The 24,402-nt window shown below is 43.8% G+C and overlaps 1 protein-coding gene across 3 annotated transcripts; it reads left to right on the forward strand.

Annotated features, from left to right (window-relative positions):
- The first annotated feature begins 4,834 nt into the window (after window positions 1-4,834).
- NOCT (nocturnin) lies at window positions 4,835-23,639 on the forward strand. 3 transcript variants are annotated; one of them, XM_073641728.1, is made up of 3 exons: window positions 4,835-5,251; window positions 14,870-15,139; window positions 16,095-23,639. In XM_073641728.1, exons 1-3 carry the CDS (start codon window positions 4,978-4,980, stop codon window positions 16,928-16,930), a joined length of 1,380 nt encoding a protein of 459 aa, XP_073497829.1. In that variant the 5' UTR covers window positions 4,835-4,977; the 3' UTR covers window positions 16,931-23,639. The 3 variants fall into 3 exon arrangements, with proteins under 3 accessions (XP_073497829.1, XP_073497837.1, XP_073497846.1); XM_073641736.1 differs by lacking the exon at window positions 4,835-5,251 and adding an exon at window positions 7,965-8,114; XM_073641745.1 differs by lacking the exon at window positions 4,835-5,251 and adding an exon at window positions 8,844-8,942.
- The last annotated feature ends 763 nt before the right edge of the window (window positions 23,640-24,402 follow it).

The following is a 24,402-nucleotide window of genomic DNA, read 5'->3' on the forward strand; positions in this document are numbered from 1 at the left end:
TTAGGTGAGCTAGGATTACCATAATTTTTAATATTTGCAAAATGCCAGAATAATGAGAGAGAGAGAGAATGTTTTAAGGCATTTTTATTACTTACTGCAAAGTCAAAAGTTTACATACATTTCATTAGTATTTGGTACTATTGCCCTTAAACTGAATGACTTGGGTCAAACATTTGGGATATTCTTCCACAAGCTTCTCACAATAGTTTGTCGGAATTTGGGCCCATTCCTTCTGACAAAACTAGTGTAACTGATCCAGGTTTGTAGGTCGCCTTGCTCACACCTGCCTTTTCAGCTTTGCCCATAAATTTTCAATAGGATTGAGATGAGGGCTTTGTGATGACCACTCCAAAACATTGACTTTGTTATCCTTAAGCCACTTTGTTATCATTTTGGCAGTATGCTTCGGGTCATTGTCCATTTGGAAGACCATTTCTGACCAAGCTTTAACTTCCTGGCTGATGTCTTGAGATGTTGCTTCAGTATTGCCACATAATCTTCTTTTCTCATGATGCCATCTATTTTGTGAAGTGCCCCAGTCCCTCCTACAGCAAAACAACCCCACAACATGTTGATGCCACCCCCGTGTTTCACAATTGGGATGGTGTTTTTAGACTTACAAGCTTCTCCCTTTTTTCTCCAAACGTAACGATGGTCATTATGCCCAAAAAGTTCAATTTCAGTTTCATCAGACCACAGGGCATGTCTCCAAAAATGAAGGTCTGTGTTCCTGTGTGCATTTGCAAACATTAATCTGGCTTTTTATGTTTCTTTTGAAGTAACGGCTTCTTCCTGGCAGAATGGCCTTTCAGCCCATGTTGATACAGTACTCGCTTCACGGTGGATATTGACATAATCTTAACAGCTTCTGCCATCATATTAGCAAGGTCATTTGCTTTTGTCCTTGGGTTGATATGCACATGTCGGACCAAAGCACATTCATCTCTGGGACACAGAGCCCATCTCCTTCCTGAGCGGTATGATGGCTGGACATTCCCTTCTTGTTTGTACTTGTGTATAATTGTTTGTATAGATGAACAAGGCACCTTCAGGTAACTTGAAATTGTAACCAAGGATGAGCCAGACTTGTGCAAGTCCAAAATTCTTTTCCTGATTTCTTGGATTTCTTTAGACTTTCCCATGATGCTACACAACTAAGCAGTGTGTTTCACGTGTGCATTAAAATACATCCCCAGGTGTGTCTGTAATTAACTCAGATGTTGCCAAAACCTATCCTATCCTAACAAATCAGAAGCTTCCAAACACATGACATCATCATATGGGCAGTCCAGAATTGTTTAAAGGAATAGTAATCTTAGTGTATGTGAACTTTTGACTTTGCAATAAGTAATAAAAATGCCTTAAAACATTCTCTCTCTCTCTCATTTTTCTGGCATTTGGCAAATATTAAAAAATATGGTAATCCTAATTTACCTAAAACGAGAAAGGTTCATTCTGATTTCATGTAAGATATTGAGAAAAACATGCATATGTGTCTTTTTATATAATGTATGTAAACTTCTGGTTTCAACTGTAGGTGTAGTTTGTAAAATGGGGTCTCTTATGGGGGGGTTCTGCAGTTCTGGCACCTTAAGGGCTCTGCCAATGTGACAGTGCACTGACAAACCAGCCCAGCAAAATATGAACTCCAATATGGTGCTTCTTCCCTTCTTTCTTTGCACTGTGCTTCAAAAGTAGTTGTCGACCACATATGGGGTATCGGAGTACAATTTCTCCTGTTATCCTTGTGAAACTAAAAAAAATTGGGGCTAAAAGATCATTTTTTTAGAAAAAAAAAAGATTTTTTTTTTTTCACAGCTCTATGTTATAAACATTTGTGAAACACTTGGGGGTTCAAAGTGCTCACCAAACATCTAGATAAGTTCCTTAAGGGGTCTAGTATCCAAAATGGGGTCACTTGTGGGGGGGGGGGTTCCACTGTTTAGGCACATCAGAGGTTCTCCAAATGCGCCATGGCATCCGCTCTCAATTCCACCGAGTTTTGAATTGAAAAAGTCAAACGGTGCTCCTTCCCTTCAGAGAACTAAAACAATGTTTTTTTTCCCCACATATGGGGTATCAGCATACTCAGGAGAAATTGCACAACAACTTTTGGGGTCCAATTTCTCCTGTTACCCTTGTGAAAATAAAAAACTTGTGCTAAAAGATAATTTTTGTGGAAAAAAGGTGATTTTTTATTTTCACGGCTCTACGTTATAAACTTTTGTGAAACACTTGGGGGTTCAAAGTGCTCACCACACATCTAGATAAGTTCCCTGAGGGGTCTAGTTTCCAAAATGGGGTCACTTGTTGGGGGTTTCCACTGTTTAGGCATATCAGGGGCTCTCCAAATGCGACATGGCGATCGCTAATTATTCAAGCTAATTTTACATTCAAAAAGTCAAATGGCGCTCCTTCCCTTCCGAGCCCTGCTGTGCGACCAAACAGTGGTTTTCTCCCACATATGGAGTATTGGCTTACTCAGGAGAAATTGCACAACAAATTTTGGGGTTCATTTTTTTCTGTTACCCTTGCGAAAATAAAAAAAAAATTTGGCTCTAAAACTTTTGTGAAAAAAAGTTAAATGTTCATTGTTTTCATCCACCTTCCAAAAATTTGGAATTTTAATAAACTTCTTGAATGTGGTTTTGAGCACCTTGAGGGGTGCAGTTTTTAGAATGGTGTCACTTTTGGGTATTTTCTCTCATAAAGGCCCCTCAAAGTCACTTCAAATGTGATGTGGTCCCTAAAAAAAATGGTTTTGTAAATTTTGTTGGAAAAATTAGAAATCGCTGGTCAACTTTTAACCCTTATAACTTCCTAAGGGAAAAAAATATTGGTTCCAAAATTGTGCTGATATAAAGTAGACATGTGGGAAATGTCATTTATTAACTATTTTGTGTGACATGTCTCTGATTTAAGGGCATAAAAATTCAAAGCTTGAAAATTGTGAAAATTTCTCAATTTTCTTAAAATTTCAATTTTTTTCACCAATAAACGGAAGTGATATCAAAGAAATTTTATCACTATCATGAAGTCATGAAAAAGCATTCTCAGAATCAGCGGGATCCGTTGAAGTGTTCCAGAGTTATTACCTCATAAAGTGACAGTGGTCAGAATTATAAAAATTGGCCTGGTCATTAACGTGCAAACTGCCTTTGGGGGCAAAAGGGTTAAGCACAAATTTTTTCACATGCCCTGAGAAAATGAATATGATCCTCCTGCGTGGCAGTTTGGCCAATGGGACCACAGGACACATCCACCAGCGGTCAGTAGGCAGTCATACTTGACAGAATACAAGAATTGTTGGGAATATAATATACAGTAGTTGGAACAATCAGAAGCAATGCACAAACATGTCAGAAGCAGACACAAGAAAACAGAATGCACACACTCATCAGCAATGGTGGCGTGAGTCCTTTCGGGAGAGCTTAGGAGCGCATACTTCCAGCGTTCATTAGTGAATCATGGACAGACAAACAGGACATGACGTCACAGGGATCAATCATCTATGTGACGACTACATATTACTAAGGCTTAGATTAGTTTTCCCATATTAAATGTTACTACTCTTCTGCTATGTTAGTTCCATTCAGCTCCATAGTAAAGATTTCGACATGCTCAGACTAAACTGTCACTTCCTTCCACCACAGTTTTCACAATACTTAGCTACAATATAATTGTCCAGTAGTTTACCCAATTAGTAGAGGTGAGTGAAACAATTCCATGTGTAATTCGCTGAACCCAGTGTAATCTAATCTTTGTGATTCACTTCATATGAAATCACTAAAAAAAATGCCGACTGCCAATTTACGGATTGCAGAAGATTGCATCAGCCAGATAAGACTCACTTTACTTTGCTCCGGCCAGGCTGATTTCCTCATAATGCCGGGCAGCTATCACATAGTAAAGCACATCCAGCCATGAGTGATTATAGTCTGTATAAACACAGAAGCAGGGAATGAAGCAGCCATTCTGTGGTGAATCTGGATGGTGAGAGGAAGTCACAGCTTGCAGTTGAGCCACAGAGATACTTAATGCTGCGTAAACTCACCGGCGGCGTGGGTTTACAAGCCGCAGCAAGGCAGTTTCTGTAGCTAGTGTCTCCGCTGAGGATTTTGACCAATTGAATGTCATTACATGCGGTGGATCTGCATGTACTGACAAACAAGTGCGACAATTGGAACGCAGCGTTTTGGACGTAGCGAAAATACGCTACTATTGCTGATGGTAGGAACATAGCCTACAGCTGAGACTCCTGGGGGCTTCTGTCAGAGCGCAGATGAGTGTGCGCTCACCTGTCAGACAGTGTGGTCTGTTTCCAATGGAAACCAGCAGAATTCTAGCAGCTGCCATGTAAACAAAACTGTACAAAAACAGCCAGAAAGGATCTCTAACATCATCCTGAGCAGTGGGGACACGTTCTGCGTGGACCCGTGACCCGTGACCCTCCTGCCCACGACACGCGCCTCTCACCTCTCCTGTCAGGGTTTCGGGCTATTTATACTCTGTAGACTTTGGCGTTATTATTACACGTTTTTTCCTGCTTGTGTAACCTTTCACCCACTTCCCATCAGTAATGGTACGATCCTCCCTCAATTCAAAGGAACTCTGATGTGGGAAATACCACCGCACTTAATAGGAGGGGGCGACCCAAGTAGAGTAACGCACAGCTCTGCTCGCATTTGTTATATAAAGTTATTATTCACCGGATCTATAGAATACAAAATATTACTGTACATCGGAGAGGGTCTCATTCTGTTATGACGAATAAGAACTATATTTACGGGTTAATTCTCCACATAACCCCCTACCTCAGTGTGGTACGTCCCAGAGCCTGACGTGCCGCTGCTGTGACGTCACAGTGAGCGGAGGAGAGCAGGGAGTGGTACAGATGCTCAGGAGCCGGTATCTATTAGTCACTGCGGTGCGGGCAGAGAGCAGAGAGGCCGCGGTCACCTCCGAGCTGAGCCCGGGATGTATCAGAGTCCGGCAGGGAGGCTGTGCTCGGCGCTGAGAGACGTGCCCGCACTGTGCGCCTCCTCTCTGCGGCAGCAGCAGCAGCCACACCACTCCCCGCTGAGGAGGAGAGCGCTCTCGCCGCCAGTCCTGGGCTCGCTGGCTGGCTTCGGTTGCTGTCATAGTCTGGCAGGCTGGATCGGGGACGGACCGGCCAAAGCAGCATCTACCCCGGGCACAAGCTCACCTCCAGTGCCGGCAGGCGGAGCGGCCGGGAGCTCTGCCCGATCAGGTGAGCGATGTGTGGGGGAGGGGATCTGAGGCAATGCGGCTGTGCCGGCACATCCAGTGCTGCATGCATCCGGGCACTCACCTGTGCCAGCGGAACCATGGGAACACTGACTGTGGGCACTGCATGGGGGGTGCAGCGGCGCTGTGATGTGCGCCTGTTTCTCTGGATGTCCCCTCATCATCATCATGTACTGCATCCCCACGCCCTCATCATCTTCATCATCATGTACTGTATCCCCACGCCCTCATCATCATCATGTACTGCATCCCCCCCATCATCATCATCATCATCATGTACTGCATCCCCCCCCATCATCATCATGTACTGCATCCCCCCCCATCATCATCATGTACTGCATCCCCCCCCATCATCATCATGTACTGCATCCCCCCCATCATCATCATCATCATGTACTGCATCCCCCCCATCATCATCATCATCATGTACTGCATCCCCCCCCATCATCATCATCATCATGTACTGCACCCCCCCCATCATCATCATCATCATGTACTGCATCCCCCCCATCATCATCATCATCATCATGTACTGCACCCCCCCCATCATCATCATCATCATGTACTGCATCCCCCCCATCATCATCATCATCATCATGTACTGCATCCCCCCCCATCATCATCATCATCATCATGTACTGCATCCCCCCCCATCATCATCATCATCATCATGTACTGCATCCCCCCCCATCATCATCATCATCATCATGTACTGCATCCCCCCCCATCATCATCATCATCATCATGTACTGCATCCCCCCCCATCATCATCATCATCATCATGTACTGCATCCCCCCCCCATCATCATCATCATCATGTACTGCATCCCCCCCCCATCATCATCATCATGTACTGCATCCCCCACGCCATCATCATCATCATCATGTACTGCATCCCCCACGCCATCATCATCATCATCATCATGTACTGCATCCCCCACGCCATCATCATCATCATCATCATCATCATGTACTGCATCCCCCCCCCCATCATCATCATCATCATCATGTACTGCATCCCCCCCCCCCCCCCCCAATCATCATCATGTACTGCACCAGGACACAGACAGCAGAGGGCCCCAGGCCAGTAGATCATCATCATGCACAATTCCCCTTTCTTTGGAGATGGTAGTGGCCATCTCACCTCTTGGGCCCGTGTGCCCAGGTTGCCCTACTGGTATGTTTGCCCCTGTTTACAGCAATTCTTCAGCCTATACTGGCTGTTAGAGCATATCCCCCCAGCATTGTGATAGATGTGTGCACCTGAGCGCAGCTGTAAGACACATGACAGCGCCACCTAAAGGACTGTGTGCCACCCTCCAGTACCAGCATACTGCTGACACCTGTCACACTGACGTCCCCATGTAAATGAGGTAGAAGGTGATGATGTAACTTTCCGGTTTACTTCTGATGACAGCATGGTGTATTCATGACGGGTCGCACTGCCTGCGGGGTCTATTATCCTGTGTGCTGGGCTGGTGTAAGGGGCATTAGGGAAAAATGCTCAGAAGTGAGTGGTTTCTCCACAGCTCAGATACAGATTGCTGGTTCGGTGCTTTACATTGGTCATCATTCATTACAAGGCTGGGGGTCCGACAACCGGCACCCTCACTGATCAGCTGTTTGCGGCTTGGGTGGCAGCCAGATGTAAGCGATGTATGGACCATAGCGGGTCTGCACCGCTCTGTGTAGTGGCTGCTGTACCTAGGGTGATCAATGAGTGGAACAGGCGGCCACGAGAGGTGGTGAGTTCTCCTTCAACGGAAGTCTTCAGAGACTGGACAGACATCTGTCTGAGATGGTTTAGTGAATCCTGCATTGAGCAGGGGGTTGGATGCGATAACACTGGAGGTCGCTTCCAACTCTAATATTCTATGGTTCTATGGCCATACAGTGTATGGGGCAGTGCTGTTCTGGTCCATCCACAGTTTTCAACTTCAGCAGCAGCCTGATGTAAACAGCTGATCTGAGGGGCTGCTGATTGTCGAACCCCACCGATGTGATGTTGGCTCTATCTTAAGGCCCTGTTCCTCCATGTCCTCTGGTAGCCACTTTATCCAGGTCCATGCAGTTTGGCTTCTGTTCCTGTGATTGACACAAGGCAGTTTTCCATGTCGTCATGAGTTCTGTGTGAAGGGGGCTGACTGCTCATTTCAGTAGCTGACAGTCTCATATCTGTAGTACACCAGCTGTGAGATGGAAGTGGACTGAAAGGAGGCGCAGTGCTACATCAGTTATGGAGGAGCTTCATGATCGAGGTCTGACCCTGGCTAATCAGGAAGCAATGGACTTGGAATACTCCTTTAATGAAGCTGCCCCTCCAGTAATGGATTTGCTTCTTGTGATCGCTAGCTCCTGGGCTGCCTTCCTTCCAGTAATGATGCATGTTCCAGGACTCTGCCTGCTGCTTCAGCAGCTTGTCTGACTGTGAGCGTGCTTAGTGTTTTGGCTATAATACGACATACAGAGTTGTAGGACGCGCAGCTTTCAGTTCCAGTGTTTCCCCTCGGGGCACAGGATTGTGGCTGCCTTGTGTTACACTTTTCTGTGCAGATTTCTCGCGATCACAGACACGGCCGTGCACCTCCTCGTAATCCGGAGAGAATAATTATGGGACTTTGCTGCGGGACATGTCATGTGCAGACATGACCTGTGCTGGGCTGTCAGGAATGTTCTGCTCTGTAATTAGCTGGTGGTTCTCGAGTGTCATATACCCGGCTCGGTCCTGACATCTCTCACACAACTAGTCCAGATGTGACAAGGCGGACGTGTCCTGTGTGCACCGGATTCTGCTCTCAGCCGACACCTAATACAGGAATGGGAAGTTTCGAATAGGACTATGGATGGTGAGAGTTTCTGTCTGTGATGGCCCCGGGAATTAAAGGGAATTTGTCATTAGGATACTAGATACTTTATCTGTGATCCAATGTCTTATTCCAGAGAAATCCATGTTTTTCTTATATGTAAATGAGCTGTTAAGATCTATGGGCTAACACTGATCTGCATGAGAATCTGCCTCCAGAGCTTACGCTACATGAAAGGGGGAGTTACCAGTGTGAGACATGTAATGACTGACAGTCTGCTCTACTGATCTACATGTCTCACACTGGTAACTCTCCCTTCCATAATCTCTGAAGGCAGATTCTCATGCAGATTGGTCTCCGGCCCATAGCCTGAAAGAGGTCATGGAGAAAACATGGATTTCTCTGGAATAAGACATCAGATCACAGGTGTCAGGTTATTCAGCTTCCTATAACCCACATGCCCATGTAGACGGCTTAGAAGGGGTGATCCTACTTCCCTCAACATTTTCTTGTGCTCATTTTAGCAGACACTGTGGCGGCACAGCACATTCCTCCACAAATAAAATCTCTATTTGATGGGCACAGCTTGGATTTTCTATCTGGTGATTCATAAATGTGTATCTGCTCATCTGAAACAAGTTGCCGGCCTCTCACAATCTGTGAAGCTTCGCAATCGTCTGACACGTGACAGTAGTACGCTGCAGTAGTTTTCATTTGCAGCTTGTAGTTGCTGTTTACATCCATGAGATGGCACTGTGCATTTTTTATTTTTTGTTCCACCCATGTGACATAAAAGTTTGAATGTCATGGAGGTCCCTGTGGTAAGCAGCCAGCGTCGCGTGGCTCCCTAATATGTCCAGCCCTTCTTAGGTGGGTATGGCGGCCTCTTCCGGTCATGAATATCTCCTCTTGGCACATTTGCAGCAGGGATGAGCGGCCGCTGCCCTGATGAGCAGTGAGTGCAGTGTATTGCTGTTGTCGCTTGGTGACACAGGGGATTGACAGCTTTCCTCCTCCAGCTCTTGTCCCTGTGTAATGGAAATGTCTGGCTTCACCAAGGTCAGTGAGGTCAGTCCGAGCAGAGTCCAGGGGGGGCACTGCTGACATAAACAAGGTCTTGTGTAATGTAACCCGTGCTGGGCAGAGGCGTGCCACACTTGGCTGTCACTTTCCTTCACCCTTTGACTTGCACTACATTTTTAACTGTTAATACACAGGAGCAAAATAGGAATTGACACTCCTGAAATCTTCTGGTGACTGTGACGTGAGTAGGACGGAGGGGCTTCTTGTAGCAAAGTGCCACATCTCCCGGGAAGTGTATACTGCCCCCCATAGGACTCGGTGTAATGTGCATTTACCAGCTGTGTATATGCACTGTTATAGCATACAGGTCGTCTTGTAACCGGGGAATTATGGGAGATGTCGGCTTCTCACGTTTTGGCTAACTATTTTGATGCTGGCAGCAAACCTGCCCCTCATATACATTAGATTAAAGGGAATCTGTCAGCAAGTGTTGCTGTGTAATCTGATAGCAGCATAATATAGGGCAAGAGAGTCTGATTCCAACGCTGTGTCATTTACTAGGCTGCTTAGTGCAGTTATTTTAGAATCCCGGTTTTACCTGCTGTAGATTTAGTATTGGTCATAATGCAAAGCTGTGTATATCCCCATTCACCCTCCTGATTACCAGCTTGCTGAGATTGTACACAGGAAGCAGCCAATCATAGGTGGGGGCGGAGTTACACAGATCAGCCTGACTGCTGGGCACATGAGACCTAGTCCTGCAGTGATAATCTCCTACTGATAAAATGCTGATTGTATTGAAACTACAGCACACAGCCTAATAAGTGACACATCCCTGGAATCAGGCTCACTTGCCTATATTATGCTGCTCTCATGTTAAATGGCAAAAACCCACTGACAGATTCCCTATAAGATAGTAGAACCTGCTGATTTCAGCTGGATCAGCCAATAATCTAATGAGTACCGCATAATGTAACTGCTGTCATATCTTGTAGGGTGAGAAGGAGTAAGCCTTGAGTATTTAAATGCCCAATCCTTTTGTTTTCAGGATAGATATATTGCTGTCTAGTAGTATCCCCTTCCTATTGAAAATGCATGAAACCTCGGCTGAAATTAGCTTTTGTGTATGAGGGTGCAGAAGGGATATCAGTCAGTATACTGGATAAGAACCAGCTGAATAACTTAAAGGGTTGTTCCTTTCATATAAAGTGAATCCCCGACAACAGGCTATTATAAAAAACCCACGCTGTACTCTCCTTCCCCTGGTCCACCGGTGAGTCTCACTGCTGCTTCCGTTATCTTGCTGTGACACTGATGTCACATCGGCAGCCAATCGGTGAGCTCAGCAGCTCTGAGTGTGGCCATTCCCATGTAGACAGAACACCCTGCTCAAAGCTGCTGAGCTCACTGACTGGCTGCAGCGCTGTCGACATGACATTGGTGCCGCATTCAAAGCCAGACACTGGGAGCTGCCGTGAGACTCGCCGGTGGACCTGTGGAAGGCGAGTACAGTGCAGTTTATTTCTTTATAGCGGCAACTGGGAATTCACTTTTAGTGACAAAGAACAACCTATATAACCAGCGCTGCAGGATTCACATTCGGAACCTGTGAATGAATCCGGTTTATTACTGCAGATTTCACCCTTTCCAATGCAGTGGGTGAAAAGTCCAGTGTAACCGCATTATATCCACGACACCCACAGGAATACTGTGCTGTTTCTACTGTGGGAAATGCACAGAAATATAGGACTTTCTGCTGCAGAACGATCCACTGTGGCCAAAAATTCTGCAGATTCTGTTATGGGGATGCAAAGGGAGAAATCTGCAGCATCAATTGAAACTCTGCAGATTTTAAATCATCAGCACCAGTAAATGTATACAACACGTGGATGAGATGGTCATTTCATAATCTACTGCTGTAATGTGCAGCTCAGAAAATCCACCCTGAATACTATCCATGTGCACATGGCCATAAAAGTGTTGTTCTACCTTTTTGGTAATTTTTACTTTTTGGTTTAGAATGGTCTCCTGATGAGAAGATGCTCCCGCAGTTCGGACCTCCACAAGTCAACTGTAGTATGTGGTAGCAAGTGTTCAGTTTCCATGCAGCGCCACCATAGGGGAAAATTAAGCATTACACCGTTTACCATGAAATCAGTAAGGCAAATATTCTAGACTGAGAGGTGCTCTTTGTAGCCACTCTACTTTTGATAATAACTATGGGTCCTAAATGGGAGACACCACTTAAAATTCCCTAATATCAGGATTGCACTGCTGCATTAACCCCTAGACAGCAACGCCTAAAGCAGGGGTGCACAACCTTTTTAAGTCCGAGTGCCAAATTTTGTGATTGTACCACTCCAAGGAGTCAAGAAGACTATACATAGATGACCCATGGAGTAAAGGGGGGGTGGAACATAGGAAAATATATATATATATATATATATATATATATATATATATATATATATATATATATATATATATATATTATAAAAAGTGCACAGAGAAAAGTTAATTTTGTTAACATTTTTGAGTTGCCCTGCAGAAAAATAAGCCATTATACATCTGAATTAACTGAAAAATAAGCTATGGCTCTTGTGATGCGACATTTAAAAATATTTTTGTTTCCTGTGAAAGGTGCAATATATATTTGTTGTAAAGGATTAAAAACGAAAGCAGGCCTGCTGCTGGTATAAAAGTTACCTCATAGAGCTGTGTCAATGAAAAAGTTAAAGGGGTTTTCCTGGGAACAAAGTACATTTTATTCAATAGATCTTGGAATAATAATAACCAGGGCTGTGGAGTCAGTAAGCCAAACCTTCGACTCTGACTCCTCAATTTCCATGACACCGATTCCGACTCCACGAATCCGACTCCCTCATACATGGCTCATGTTTAAGTGATAAATTTACTGTAGCACAGATTCATCTCAGCTAAAAGTCTAGACCCTTAGATCAGGAATAGGACAGACATTTATAGGACATTTCATAACTTCTTATGAAAAAATATTCCTCACAAACTGCATTGAACTACTGCACCCAATTTATTATATATTTTAGGAGTCGTAGTCAGTCCATTTTATACAGACTCCGACTTCACAGCCCTGATAAGTCCCACAGTTGGATGTGTTTAAATAAAATGTCCCTGTGCGGAGATAATCTTATAAATGTGCCCCTGCTGTGTACTGTGTAATGGTTGTGTCTGACCGTGTACGGAACATGGTCTGATCATACCACATCTCCTGGACAGGGGGGAAGCAAAAGAGTATACAGACAGGACAGCAGGGGATCACAGCTGGTTCTTTCTGTGCGGCAAAACATTTCCCTGCCTGTTTAAAAAAACAATGTTTTACTTCAAAAGAATTACTTGCAATCCCGTGCTGTAATATCGGGATACTCTTTTTTTTCCTTCCTCCATTACACAGTACACAGCAGGGGTACATTTATAAGATCCTCTCAGCACAGGAGCTTTTTTTTTTGTAACACATCCAATTGTGGAACTTATTTTTATTCCAAGAGTGAATAATTAAAATTTACTATGTGGGAAAACCTCTTTAAGTGTTTTCAGTGATTTCAAAAACTAAAAATCTTCCGAAATAGTCTCAATAATGAAGGAAGGTAAATTGTATGGGACTGAACTGGTTAAAAGTAAAGGAGTGCCATTTACTAGGGAAGATTATATGAATTCTTAGTATGGCCATGGAAGGAGATTGCGATTTGTCATTGATCAGTCTGAATGCCGACGCTTTGGCTCCTTGTATTCGTAGTCTGGTGAACCTTGTATTTTGTGTAATGCGCCAGAACATGGGATCACTGTGACCGGAAACCAGATCTCCCCAGAGTCACAGCCTGTGCAGAAGGGATTGCTGCAACAACTGAACGTCACATCTTGTGTGCGATGCCAGGAGCCTTAATAAGGACGGGTAAATGCTCTGGAGGTTCTCCCAGCTACTACTTACAAGGGGCGAAGTAGTGCACAATTTCCACATTATTTCCTGTCAAACCTACTACACAATATACCTGGATATCTGTATAGTAAAAACCATATGCCACCACATACCTGACCACCTCTCCATTCAAACCCCACTGGAATGGGAGATCGAGGCCCTGTTAGTATTATTGGGGTCCCAGTGGTGGACCACCACTGATCCTTTGGATACATGATAAATATTTTTTCTTCAGATTACAGCTTGAAGGGGTTGTCCACTACTAGGACAACCCCTTCTTGATCTAAATGTTTGGCCCCAATAAAATAAAAAATCCTATACAGTACTCGCCTCCTGTGCTGGCGCCGTTCCAGCTGTGTCGGCACTTGCGATTCCGGGACCTTCATGCAGCCATTGTGACACGTGAGCCAAGCGGCCAATCAGCTCTGGTGTAACTGGCTCTGCCTTTGGACGAATTGAACATGGAGAGGAAGGCGCTGATCAGCTGCAGCCCTGGCTTCCTCTTCATGTTCGATTTGCGGGGACAGTGTTGCCAACACTGATTGGGTGCCGGGGGGCACGTGTCAGAACAGCACCGGCAGCCCCGGGGGAGCGAGTACCAAAAGTATAAGCTTTTTTTATTTGGGCCAAACCTTTAGATCAAGACGGGGTTGTCCTAGTAGTGGCCAACCCCTACATTAGCCACAGTTAAGGGGTTGTCTGACATGAACCTCCAGAGATGGGGGTCACAAGAATGGAGACACTATCTGTGTCAGTAGCTCCCAATGTGATGGACTCGAGTTTGCCTTTTATTACATGGAGGGCTATTCATCTTAGCCCAGTGTGACACAGCTGTAGTATTACACTATCGGCCGATCATCCCAGGGACATGTCAGAAGGGATTGCATGTGATGAGAAATGCTATCTGAGACCATGAATTGGTGCTAGGCCCATCCATTTATATAATGAGGTGGATTAATCCGTGTACACAATTGTCAAGCAGAACGTTATATTTAAGACATCCCTGTTTGTATCTTTATCTTTTACACATGCAATTATAGCCTCCTTTTGTTTTTTTAAGTGATGGAAAAAGGACTTCTCGTTGTTTTCGCCCTGCACCCTGCCGCTGATGAGTATGGCACATGCTGCAGTAAGCCAGCCTTTCCCCTATCAGTAGTCACCATTGCTACTGTCTCCTCCAAGCCGGTGCCCCCTCCTCAGTGAGCCGGATGTCTGGAGGCCGTATCTGCAGTGTCTGTACCATAGCTGCCCTTGAATGTCAGTGACGTGGCTTATGGTCTGACGTGATTAACATCCATTATCTTCTGATGGGTTTAGATGGACTTAGTAAGCCAGGTGATATAAGCCTTGATTTACCGAGTCAGACACAGCTCTGGTCTAGTGCAGTTGAGGAGACCAGGACAGGGAGGATGGATGTACGCTTTTCAGTTACCTTGCCAGCCAAACGAGGATGCCATGGTCTGTCTGTACAAGGTAGGGCACATGCACCCCAGGCTGGTAGTGCCGTGTACGCAGATGTCTTACATCTGCTCTATTTTACCTGCTACATGTCTGTCTTCAATGTGTGATGTATAGACCTCGGATCCAGCTTGCAGTGAAGTTATCTTCCCTTTGGTGCCAATGTGGCCGCTCTGTAAATTATCTGTAATTGACATATTGAGTTTAAGGGACCCTGTTCTCGTGAAAGGTGCAGGTTTCATTGGGGGATGTCCCTGAGTTAGGTATAACTCTGTGTTTCTGGAATCGCTGCTTTTATCCTTTTCTGGTGTGTTTTTTGGCAGTGCTCAGGTTTATATGTTTTACCCTGTGTTCTTATTCCCCATAGTGTGTTCCATGGGAAACAGCACCAGCCGCCTGTACAGTGCTCTTGCCAAGACGCTCAGCAGCACAGCTGCCATTTCTCAACACCAGGATTACCTTGACGAATCTGAGCATGAACAGCTGGATCCATTGGACCCCAAAGATCTTCTGGAGGAATGCCAAGTGGCTCTGCGGGAACGACCCGCCAGGCTGCACAGGGAGTTTGTTAGTCGGACAGATGACTTCAGGGGCCCACACACCTTTCGAGTGATGCAGTGGAATATCTTGGCTCAAGGTATTATGATTCCTACTACTGACACTTGAATTTTGTTTTGTCATGCTCAATAATATGAGCGTTACTACTTCAAGGTTTCAGGTTTATTCCTAAATGGAATTTAAAAGTGTTCGCACATAAACTTCATTTGGCAAAAGTCTATGTACAAAAACTATTTAAAAACATAGCAAAAAAATACCAGAAACTGATGGCTTACAATGACCACTTATTACAACACGCTCTCTTTTTCTTTAATTCCATTTAGGTGACATACACAGACTTTTACAGGTTCCAAGATCATGCTGCTGCAGGAGAGTGGAGTGGCCATCAGACTGCTAGGCGCCATTTAGAGAACGCAGAGATGGTTTATTACCATCTCTGCATTCAACGCTGAACCAGTTATGTGTATAGTGTTTAGGAGGCACTAGTAGCCAATGGAAAGGAGGGAGCAGGAGCTTTTGGGTCTCGCCAGTCCCAAATCTGCTCTGCAGTGCATCCTGGAGGCTGAATTTGCCTTGTAATTGTGTCTAATATACCAGCCCCAATTACAGAGAAAATCAGCAATTTAAAAAAAAAAAATGTATGCAGATATGGAAATGCCCCCTAAATCTTTCTTATATTGGGGGCACATTGTGTAACATAAAATAAATAAATAAATTGTAAAAAAAAATTAAATGGCTAGAAAAAAATGAAACAAAAAAACACACACCATACATTGAGTATGCTGAGAATTTGGAAAAACAATATCCACAATCACAAAAAACACAAGTAAAGTGAATCAAAGCCACACACAATAAATATAGTGGATGTTTTGCATTTAATATTTTCTGTGAAGGCACCCAAGAGCATTTAGACCAAAAATATCTCTATAAATATCATTGTTGGGCCACTGAGACTGATTCAGTAGTTTTTAAAACAAAGGATTAGAAATGAAATGAGATTCATACATTGTATATTTTGGTTTGTCTGTTTCCAGCTCTCGGGGAAGGGAAGGACAACTTTATTAAATGTCCAATGGAGGCACTAAATTGGGAAGAAAGGAAGTACTTGATCTTGGAAGAGATCCTCATGTATCGCCCTGATGTCTTGTGCCTGCAAGAGGTAGATCACTATTTTGATACTTTCCAACCAATTCTTAGCAGGTTGGGCTATCAATGCACTTTTTTGGCAAAGCCTTGGTCTCCCTGCCTAGACGTGGAACAGAACAACGGGCCAGATGGCTGTGCCTTTTTTTTCCTTCAGGACCGCTTTCAACTAGTCAGCAGTGCCAAGTTCAGGCTCTCAGCTCGGACTTTAAAGACCAATCAAGTGGCCATTGCTGAGGTTCTGCAGTGTAAGGAAACGGGCAGGTTGTTGTGCTTTGCCGTCACTCACCTGAAGGCCCGCAGTGGATGGGAAAGGTTCAGACTTGCACAGGGCTCCGATCTCCTGAGGAATCTCGAGTCTGTCACACAAGGAGCCAAGATTCCTCTGGTGGTTTGTGGGGACTTTAATGCGGAGCCTACTGAAGAAGTATACAAGAGATTTGCCTCCTCTACTCTGAATCTCAACAGTGCCTACAAGGTGCTTAGTGATGACGGCGAAACTGAACCTCCCTACACCACCTGGAAGATCCGTCCTACCGGGGAGTCCTGCCACACGCTGGATTATATATGGTATTCCCAGCATGCCCTGAAAGTGAACTCGGCCTTGCGTTTGCTTACTGAAGAGCAAATTGGGCCCAACAGACTTCCATCATTTAATTACCCTTCAGATCATCTCTCTCTGGTCTGTGACTTCAGCTTTAACATTGACTCCGATAGGTTGTTATAATGGTTTCCAGGCCAGGCTGTGAAGTGGAAATCTGTACAAGGACTGAACTAACCTGTATTAAGTTATCGGTGACCATTTCCGTACCAGAGCTGGTACACCACCTCCACGGCTACCATCACGTGGTACTCTGTAGCTAATGGTTGTGACATGTATGTTAATTTTTGTATGGTTTTTCATTTTTTTTTCTTTTCCACATTGAATTGTAGCATTAACCAAATGCCTTTTTGTAATGAGATGTTCACTTGTATTTAATTTATGGCAAATGTTTGTGGGAATGTCACGTTTTCCAAAGTATTTATTTTTCTACTTGAAGCAAACAGCGGAAAAATATATTTATTCTTTATTTAGATGAGAGCCAACGACTGGCAAACGTTTTGTTCAGTGCAATTATTCTAAAGTGCAATATAAAAGGATTTACCAGTCCGAGGACCTAATATAATTCTTCTTACAGTAATCTGTATGTAACGGTGTTTTTATGGAGCAACCAAAATCTCCAGCCGTAGGGTGTAAGACTCGATACAAGAAACCAATGCAGGAATATCTAACCCGAGAAAAGGTTCATGATGAATGTATTTCTTTTTATGAGCAAAGAGACCTATAAATGTCTAATATTTTATGTCTGCTCTATATGGAGTATTTTAAAGTTTTGTTAATGTTAGGTTTGCCTTTTCACCCAAACTATGAGCAGTTCAACACTGGACACCTGAATATTTCACTGTAGTGTGAATTTATAGAAAAAAACTCATAATTTCTATTACTGTAATCCGTTTTAACCCACATAACATTTGATAAAAGGAGTACAAACGACGTGTAAACATGGTGTCTATAAAGGTTTATTTATTGGAAATGGTGTGTACAGATTATGCTCTCATTGCAATGTTCTTACGGTCACCATTTTCTGCAGTTCCTTCTGTATTAGCAAAGTGAATAGTGATCAGGACACCAGTGGGGAAGTGCTCTACAACGTGGCACCATTACTGCTGTTTCCTAAGGGGCAGATCATTGTACAACAGTGTGTATCATGATGACGGACTGCTACACTATATGGTAAAAAGTATTAGATCACACCTCTTATTCACTGAATTCAGGTTTTTCACTAAGTCTCCCAAACTTAGAGTATGTGTTTTTACATTTTTATAGAGCGTGTGAGACCTATATCAATAGTACTTGTGAAAATAAGAAACTTTGAAATATATCTTATCAAAACTGCTTTTTTTCCCATCACTGATACAGGAGATGACAGTTAGTGCTCTTAAAGTTCTATGGAATCTGCAGTGGCATCGGTGTCTGCCTTTAAGCTCCTCCCCTCTCATAGAATTTGAAATGCACCAACTGTCATCTCTTATCTCAGTAATGGTAAAAAAAAGGGGGAGAAAGAAGCAGATCTCTCTGATAAGATATATTACAAAGCTGCTTATTTTTATGTGTACTATTGATTACAATTTATTTTGTGGATGGAGCTTATTGGGAGGGCATGGCCGGTCGGTCGCAGGACAACAGGCTTGTTATAATTTCTGACAAAAATTATAGCCAAAATTCTGATTCTGGCAAAGGAGGAGCCTCAAGGTCTGCAGAATTCATTACAGCTTGCGCCTCCTAATGAATCTTTTCTTCAATACCGATATAAGAAACCATCTACCAGCTCCAAAGTGTCCAGCTGTGCGAAGCATAGCGTGTTGGCACACTTGATCGTTTGTTGCAACGCTTTAGCCATCAGGTTTTCTCTCCCAAAAAACACATTTCTCTCAGGGGTCTCAATCAGTCAGCTGTTGTGGGAATACAATTCCTGCCATATGCGTGCTAGGAGTTGTAGTGCTACAACAGCTGGAGTGCCACAGGTCACTAATATAACTGCTGTGCACTAATACATGTTTATATATTTTAGGCCTGAGGTTTAGTACTCGCTACAAGCTGCAGCGGAGACCCTAGTCTCTGCTCTATAATACACAGAGACAGCACTGCCCTCCAGACTGCAGAGAGTTACAGGAATCTTTCTGGAAGCAGGGAGGGTGCTTCTAATTTAAAAGCCACTATTCAGATGGGGATAGATGCTTTCATCCTGTTGTAGGATAAGGGGGCTTTCACACTGCATTCAGGCACCCATTCAGTGGATCCATCGGGCCGCAAGCCAGGATTATTACCTATGCACCAACGGGGCCATAGCCTCTGCCGTGCATCATGTTTGGGTGTGCACGCCTACTGGAGGCGAACACCCAGAAGTAGTACACTGCCTCTGAGATCCGCCTCTAGTGGGCACATCCGCCCAAAAATGATGCACGGCAAAGCCCACGTTCGCTCTGTCTGCACCATTAGTCTATGGCCCTGTCTTCGCATATGTCCCGTTTCGCGGGGGGAGGCAGTTCGGATTGAAGCCCTGACAGGGCCACTGAACGGGTGCCTGAACGCAGTATGAAAGCATCCAGAGCAATATCTGTTTCCAGTCATCAGGTGCACATTACAGAGCTTATTGGCAGCGCCGGAGGTACTCGTCGTGAACCAACTCCACTGTGCCTGACTGATTTGCCAATGACTGGCCTTGTAACACCGACAATAGCGCTTGTGATGCTGAGTTTTCCTCCTGGCAACCGATGCATCGTATTGACCTTACTGGTGCTTATTTTCTGCCTCAAAATTAGCCATGGGCTAATATCAAATTTTCAATTGTGTTAAAAATCAGCGTTTTGTGCCATTGAAATGGCAAATTTATTGCCCAGCTCTCAATCTGAGCCTTACTTCATCACACACAGTAAATCATAGAGAATAATGTACAACACTCAAATTTAATAAAATATTTATTGTAATATTTCCAATGTTAAAATTTGTATACCAGGAAATACATGACACAAGTGGACATATGAGTGAAGACATAATAAAATATTTCATTGCAATATGAACATGTAAGTCTATATTAATATACAGTTAGGTCCAGAACTATTTGGACAGTGACTGAATCTTGGTGATTTGGACTCCGCATGCCACTGTATTGGGTTTAAAATGAAACAACTGAGATGCAATTGAAGTGTAGACTTTCATTTTTAATTAAAGGGAACCTGTCAACATAAAAACCGCTATTAACCTGCAGATATCTGGTTAATCTGCAGGTTAATAGTGTTATCCTGCCCGGTGCCTGCACGTAGTCAGAGAGAAAATTACATTTATTCATCCTGGCTGTGTTCGGGTTTCAGTCACGGAGGGCGGCGCTGGTTCAGTCACCGCTCTGAGGATGCAAAGCTGCTGCTGTAACCGCACCCCGGGCCCTGATTGACACTGGCTCTGTACTGGGTCCAGCTGTCAGTCAGCATTGGGGACTAGGTTACAGCTGCCACTCTGTATACTTAGAGCAGTGACTGAGCTGTGCTGGGGCTGGCGCTGCCCCCATTACTGAAACCGCACCCCTGGCCCTGACTGACAGCCGGCCCCAATGCAGAGCTAGTGTCAGTCATGCCTGGGGGGTGCAGTTACGGCTTCAGCACGGAATCAGTCACTGTTCTGAGTATACAGAGCGGTGGCTGTATCTGCGCTCCCATCATTGGGGTTGGCTGTCCCTCAATGCCGGGGCTGCGGATATAGACTCACCTCTGACTGAAATTGAAACTCTGCAGGTGGGAATAATGTGCTTTTTTTTTCCCCTGCAGCACTAGGCTACGTTGAGGCACCGGGCAAGTTAACGCTGTTAACCTGCAGATTAACCCCATATCTGCTGGTTAATAGCGTTTTTCTTTTTCTGCTGACAGGTTCCCTTTAAAGGGGTTGAACAAAAATATCCTGTGAAATGTTTAGGAATTACATCCATTTTTCTACAAAGCCTCCTCGTTTCAGGGGTCTAAAAGTAATTGGACAAATTAACTTTACCATAAATAAATACTTTGTAGAGAATCCTTTGCAGACAATGACTGCCTGAAGTCTGGAAGCTGTGGACATCACCAAGCGCTGGGTTTCCTCCTGTGTGATGCGTTGCCAGGCCTGGACTTCAACTGCATTCAGTTGTTGCTCCTTTGTGGGTCTTACTTCCTTAAGGCTGTGTGCCCATGATGCGTATTTCATGCGTTTTTGGTGCGGAAATTTCCGCAGCGTAAACGCATGATAAATGCATGTTAAGCCTTCTGCCATGGTCCCCTATGCAATTCCGCACTTTCAATGCCCATGCTGCGGATTTTTCCGCAGCGTTTATGCTGCGCTCAAAAATCCGCAGCATGTCCATTAATTTTGCGGAAGCGCTGCGTTTTCGCCGCCTTTGACTTGCATTAGAACGCGCCAATTCCGCAAGACTGCATCTGTACTTGCGTAATTGGCGCGTTCTAATGTGCGGATGGTACCCGAGTGTGGAGAAGAGAAGACTCTCCTCCACACCCAGGTACCATAAAAATCTGTAAAAAAAAGAATAAAATAAAAAATAAAGATTATATTCACCTTCTGGCGGCCCGCGCTGCGCTCCTTCTCCTTTGCTGGCACATCGCGTTGGACTGCAGGACCTGCGGTGACGTCACAGTCATGTGACGGTAGGTCCTTCAGTACAGGGCATCGCGATATCCCGGCAGCCAGGAACGAGCGCAGCAGCACACCCCGGGCCATCGGAAGGTAAGTATCAAGGTTTGTTTTTTTATTTTTAACCATTCTAAAAGTCACACTATATAAATCCATGCTGTTTGCAAGGATTTATATAGTGTGACCTAGTTGTCAAGCACTTTCCAAGTGATGCTAAAATCGCTTTGAAAGCACTTGTCAATCCGCATGTGGAAACGCACGTGAATCCGCATGTATTACGCAGGAAAAACGCATGTACAATCTGCATGCGTTTTTTCTGCCAGGGAGATACAGAAATGCTGCAGAAATTGTCTGCATCGTGAGCACATAGCAAAAACCTGCTGACAGATTTCCTTTAGGCTATGTAAACTGAGGACAGCATGCTGTAGGGGGTAATACATTGAGCATGTACTTGGACTGAAGCTATGTGCCCACGATGCAGAAATGCTCCGGATTTTTTCCTGAGCGTTTCTGCATCTCCCTGGCAGAAAAAACGCATGCGGATTGTACATGCGTTTTTCCTGCGTAATACATGCGGATTCACGTGCGTTTCCACATGCGGATTGACAAGTGCTTTCAAAGCGATTTTAGCATCAGTTGGAAAGTGCTTGTCAACTTGGTCACACTATATAAATCCATATAGTGTGACCCCAAAGAATGTCAAAAAATAAATATATACTTACCTTCCGATGGCCCCCAGTCTTTATTCCATCCGTCCTGGCTTGCCAACAGCTCGCGGTACACTACACTGAAGGACCTGCTGTCACATGACTAAATGACGTCTGCACAGGTCCTTCAGTCCACCGCGATCTGCCGGCAAGGGAAGACGAGGAGACCGGGGGCCATCAGAATGTAAATATAATATTTATTTTTTATTTTACACTGTGTTCCAAATTATTATGCAAATAATATTTTCTCAGATTTTGCCAAACTACCTATATGAATTGCAGTTATTGTAATTTTCCAGTCAAATAACTATTAGAGTACAATTGAAAGGTTTTTGTACAAACTGCCTATGATAATAGTATATTTTAAAAAAAATAAAAAACTCAAACTGCACTCAAAATGCATGTTCCAAATTATTATGCACAGCAGAGTTTTCAACCTTTTTCATTTTAATAAAGAACAAAAAAATGGTCATTTGTGAAATTATAAGCATTAGCAGGTTATTACAAACTGAAATCAAACAGTTTTCAACTCAAAACTTTATTCTAGGTGATGTTACATTTGCACATAGGACCCCTTGTTCGAAAGGAGCTTCTGAACTCTCTCGTCCATTGAATTTGTCAGGTTTTGGATGGTTTCTGCTTCAATTGTTTTGCATGAGGACAGAATACCCTCCCAGAGCTGTTGCTTAGATGTGAACTGCCTCCCGCCATCATAGACACTCCTTTTGGTGATGCTCCAGAGGTTCTCAATGGGGTTGAGGACAGTGGAGCATGGGTGCCACACCATAAGTTTGTCCCCTTTTATGCCCATAGCAGCCAGAGATGCAGATGTGTTATGTGCAGCATGAGACGGGGCATTGGGGAACATGGCAGGCCTTCTACCATGTGTTTTTTAAGCGTTTCTGCAGCGTTTTTGCTTTAAGTCAATATTGATTATATAATTGTACCTTTGAATATGTGTTGACAAACGGCTAAAATGCCAAAACTTGTCACCGTACAAATATTTCTGGATCTAACTGTAATTATGTACTACATAACATTTGCAAAGAATACACCAATCTCTTCAGTCAGATCCGTCACAGTAAATGGATGTGTGTTCTACATGTAGTCTATTTGTATCCTAAAGTGGATGTAACAGACATAATACATATACAACAAACTAATAAGGCAATATACAATAGTTACCCAAGCCTCACAAATGACCGAACTCCAACACACATTTCGCACTTTGCTTTCTCAAGGGGATATTGTTTGATGTATTCTGTCTGTTACATCCACTTTAGGATTTATATAGTCTACAGGTGGAGAATCGCCCATTTAATGTGACTGATCTGTCTGAAGAAATTGGTGTATTATTTCTACATGTGATGTAGCATTATATTATTAATGTAACTTACATATTTGTATTGCAATGAAATATATTATGCCTTCACTCGTCTCATGTATTTTTCTGGTATACATATATTCGCATTGCTCATTATATTGTAATATTTTCAATAAATATATTTTAGTAATGAGTATTGTACATAATTCTGCAGGTTTTATAGTTAATTTGTACACACCTATGTGTGTTTTATCTGTTTTGATGACCAAGCACAATGATAAATAAGCCATCACTGGACTTTGTTCCCACTGATCAATTCTGTGGAGTGACAAATCACACTTCTGACTGATGGAATAGTCTGGGTTTGGGGAATACCAGGAGAACGTTACCTGTCTGAATGCATTGTGACAACATGTAAAGTTTTGGTGGAGGAGGATAATGTTATGAGACTGTTTTCAGGTGTTAGGTCAGAGAGACAGTATACAAATGACTGACTGTCACTACCACAAAGAAAACTGATGACTGACAGTCAGTCTTTTGTTATTTGTATATGGGCTCTCTGATCCTACCTACCCATAAATGCAGGCTTCAGCCTAGGAAAGGATTCACATTAGATAGCTTCCCAGCAAATCGGAGATCGCCTTGTCGTTAACTGCTGGGCATGAATGAATTGGCAAAATTATGTGCTGAGCATCTCCATTTTTTCTTATTATCTAGCGTAGTAATGCAATTCAAATTTAATATATGTCATGTTTACATGCTATAGTACTACAGAGTGCAACTTTTATGTACAGAGATGGCTACTCTTAGTTTGCACCTGTACACACCAGCTTTCTGTTTGGAAGTGACAGCCAGTCTTTTGCTATTTGTTTTCAGGTGTTGGCCTTGGCCTAGACCACTTAGTTCCTGTAAAAGAAAAATATTTTTTAAAGGGGTTGTCCGGGACTTTAACAGTG

Source organism: Phyllobates terribilis, unplaced genomic scaffold, assembly GCF_046119375.1.
Source record: "Phyllobates terribilis strain yellow unplaced genomic scaffold, ASM4611937v1 Scaffold_1__5_contigs__length_1240528914, whole genome shotgun sequence".
Classification (NCBI taxonomy): Eukaryota; Metazoa; Chordata; class Amphibia; order Anura; family Dendrobatidae; genus Phyllobates; species Phyllobates terribilis.

Coding starts and splice junctions, on each gene's coding strand:
- NOCT (XM_073641728.1), top strand. CDS start 4,978: ATGTATCAGAGTCCGGCAGGGAGGCTGTGCTCGGCGCTGAGAGACGTG. Junction 5,252..14,869: donor CGGGAGCTCTGCCCGATCAG/GTGAGCGATGTG, acceptor TATTCCCCATAG/TGTGTTCCATGGGAAACAGC. Junction 15,140..16,094: donor GTGGAATATCTTGGCTCAAG/GTATTATGATTC, acceptor GTCTGTTTCCAG/CTCTCGGGGAAGGGAAGGAC.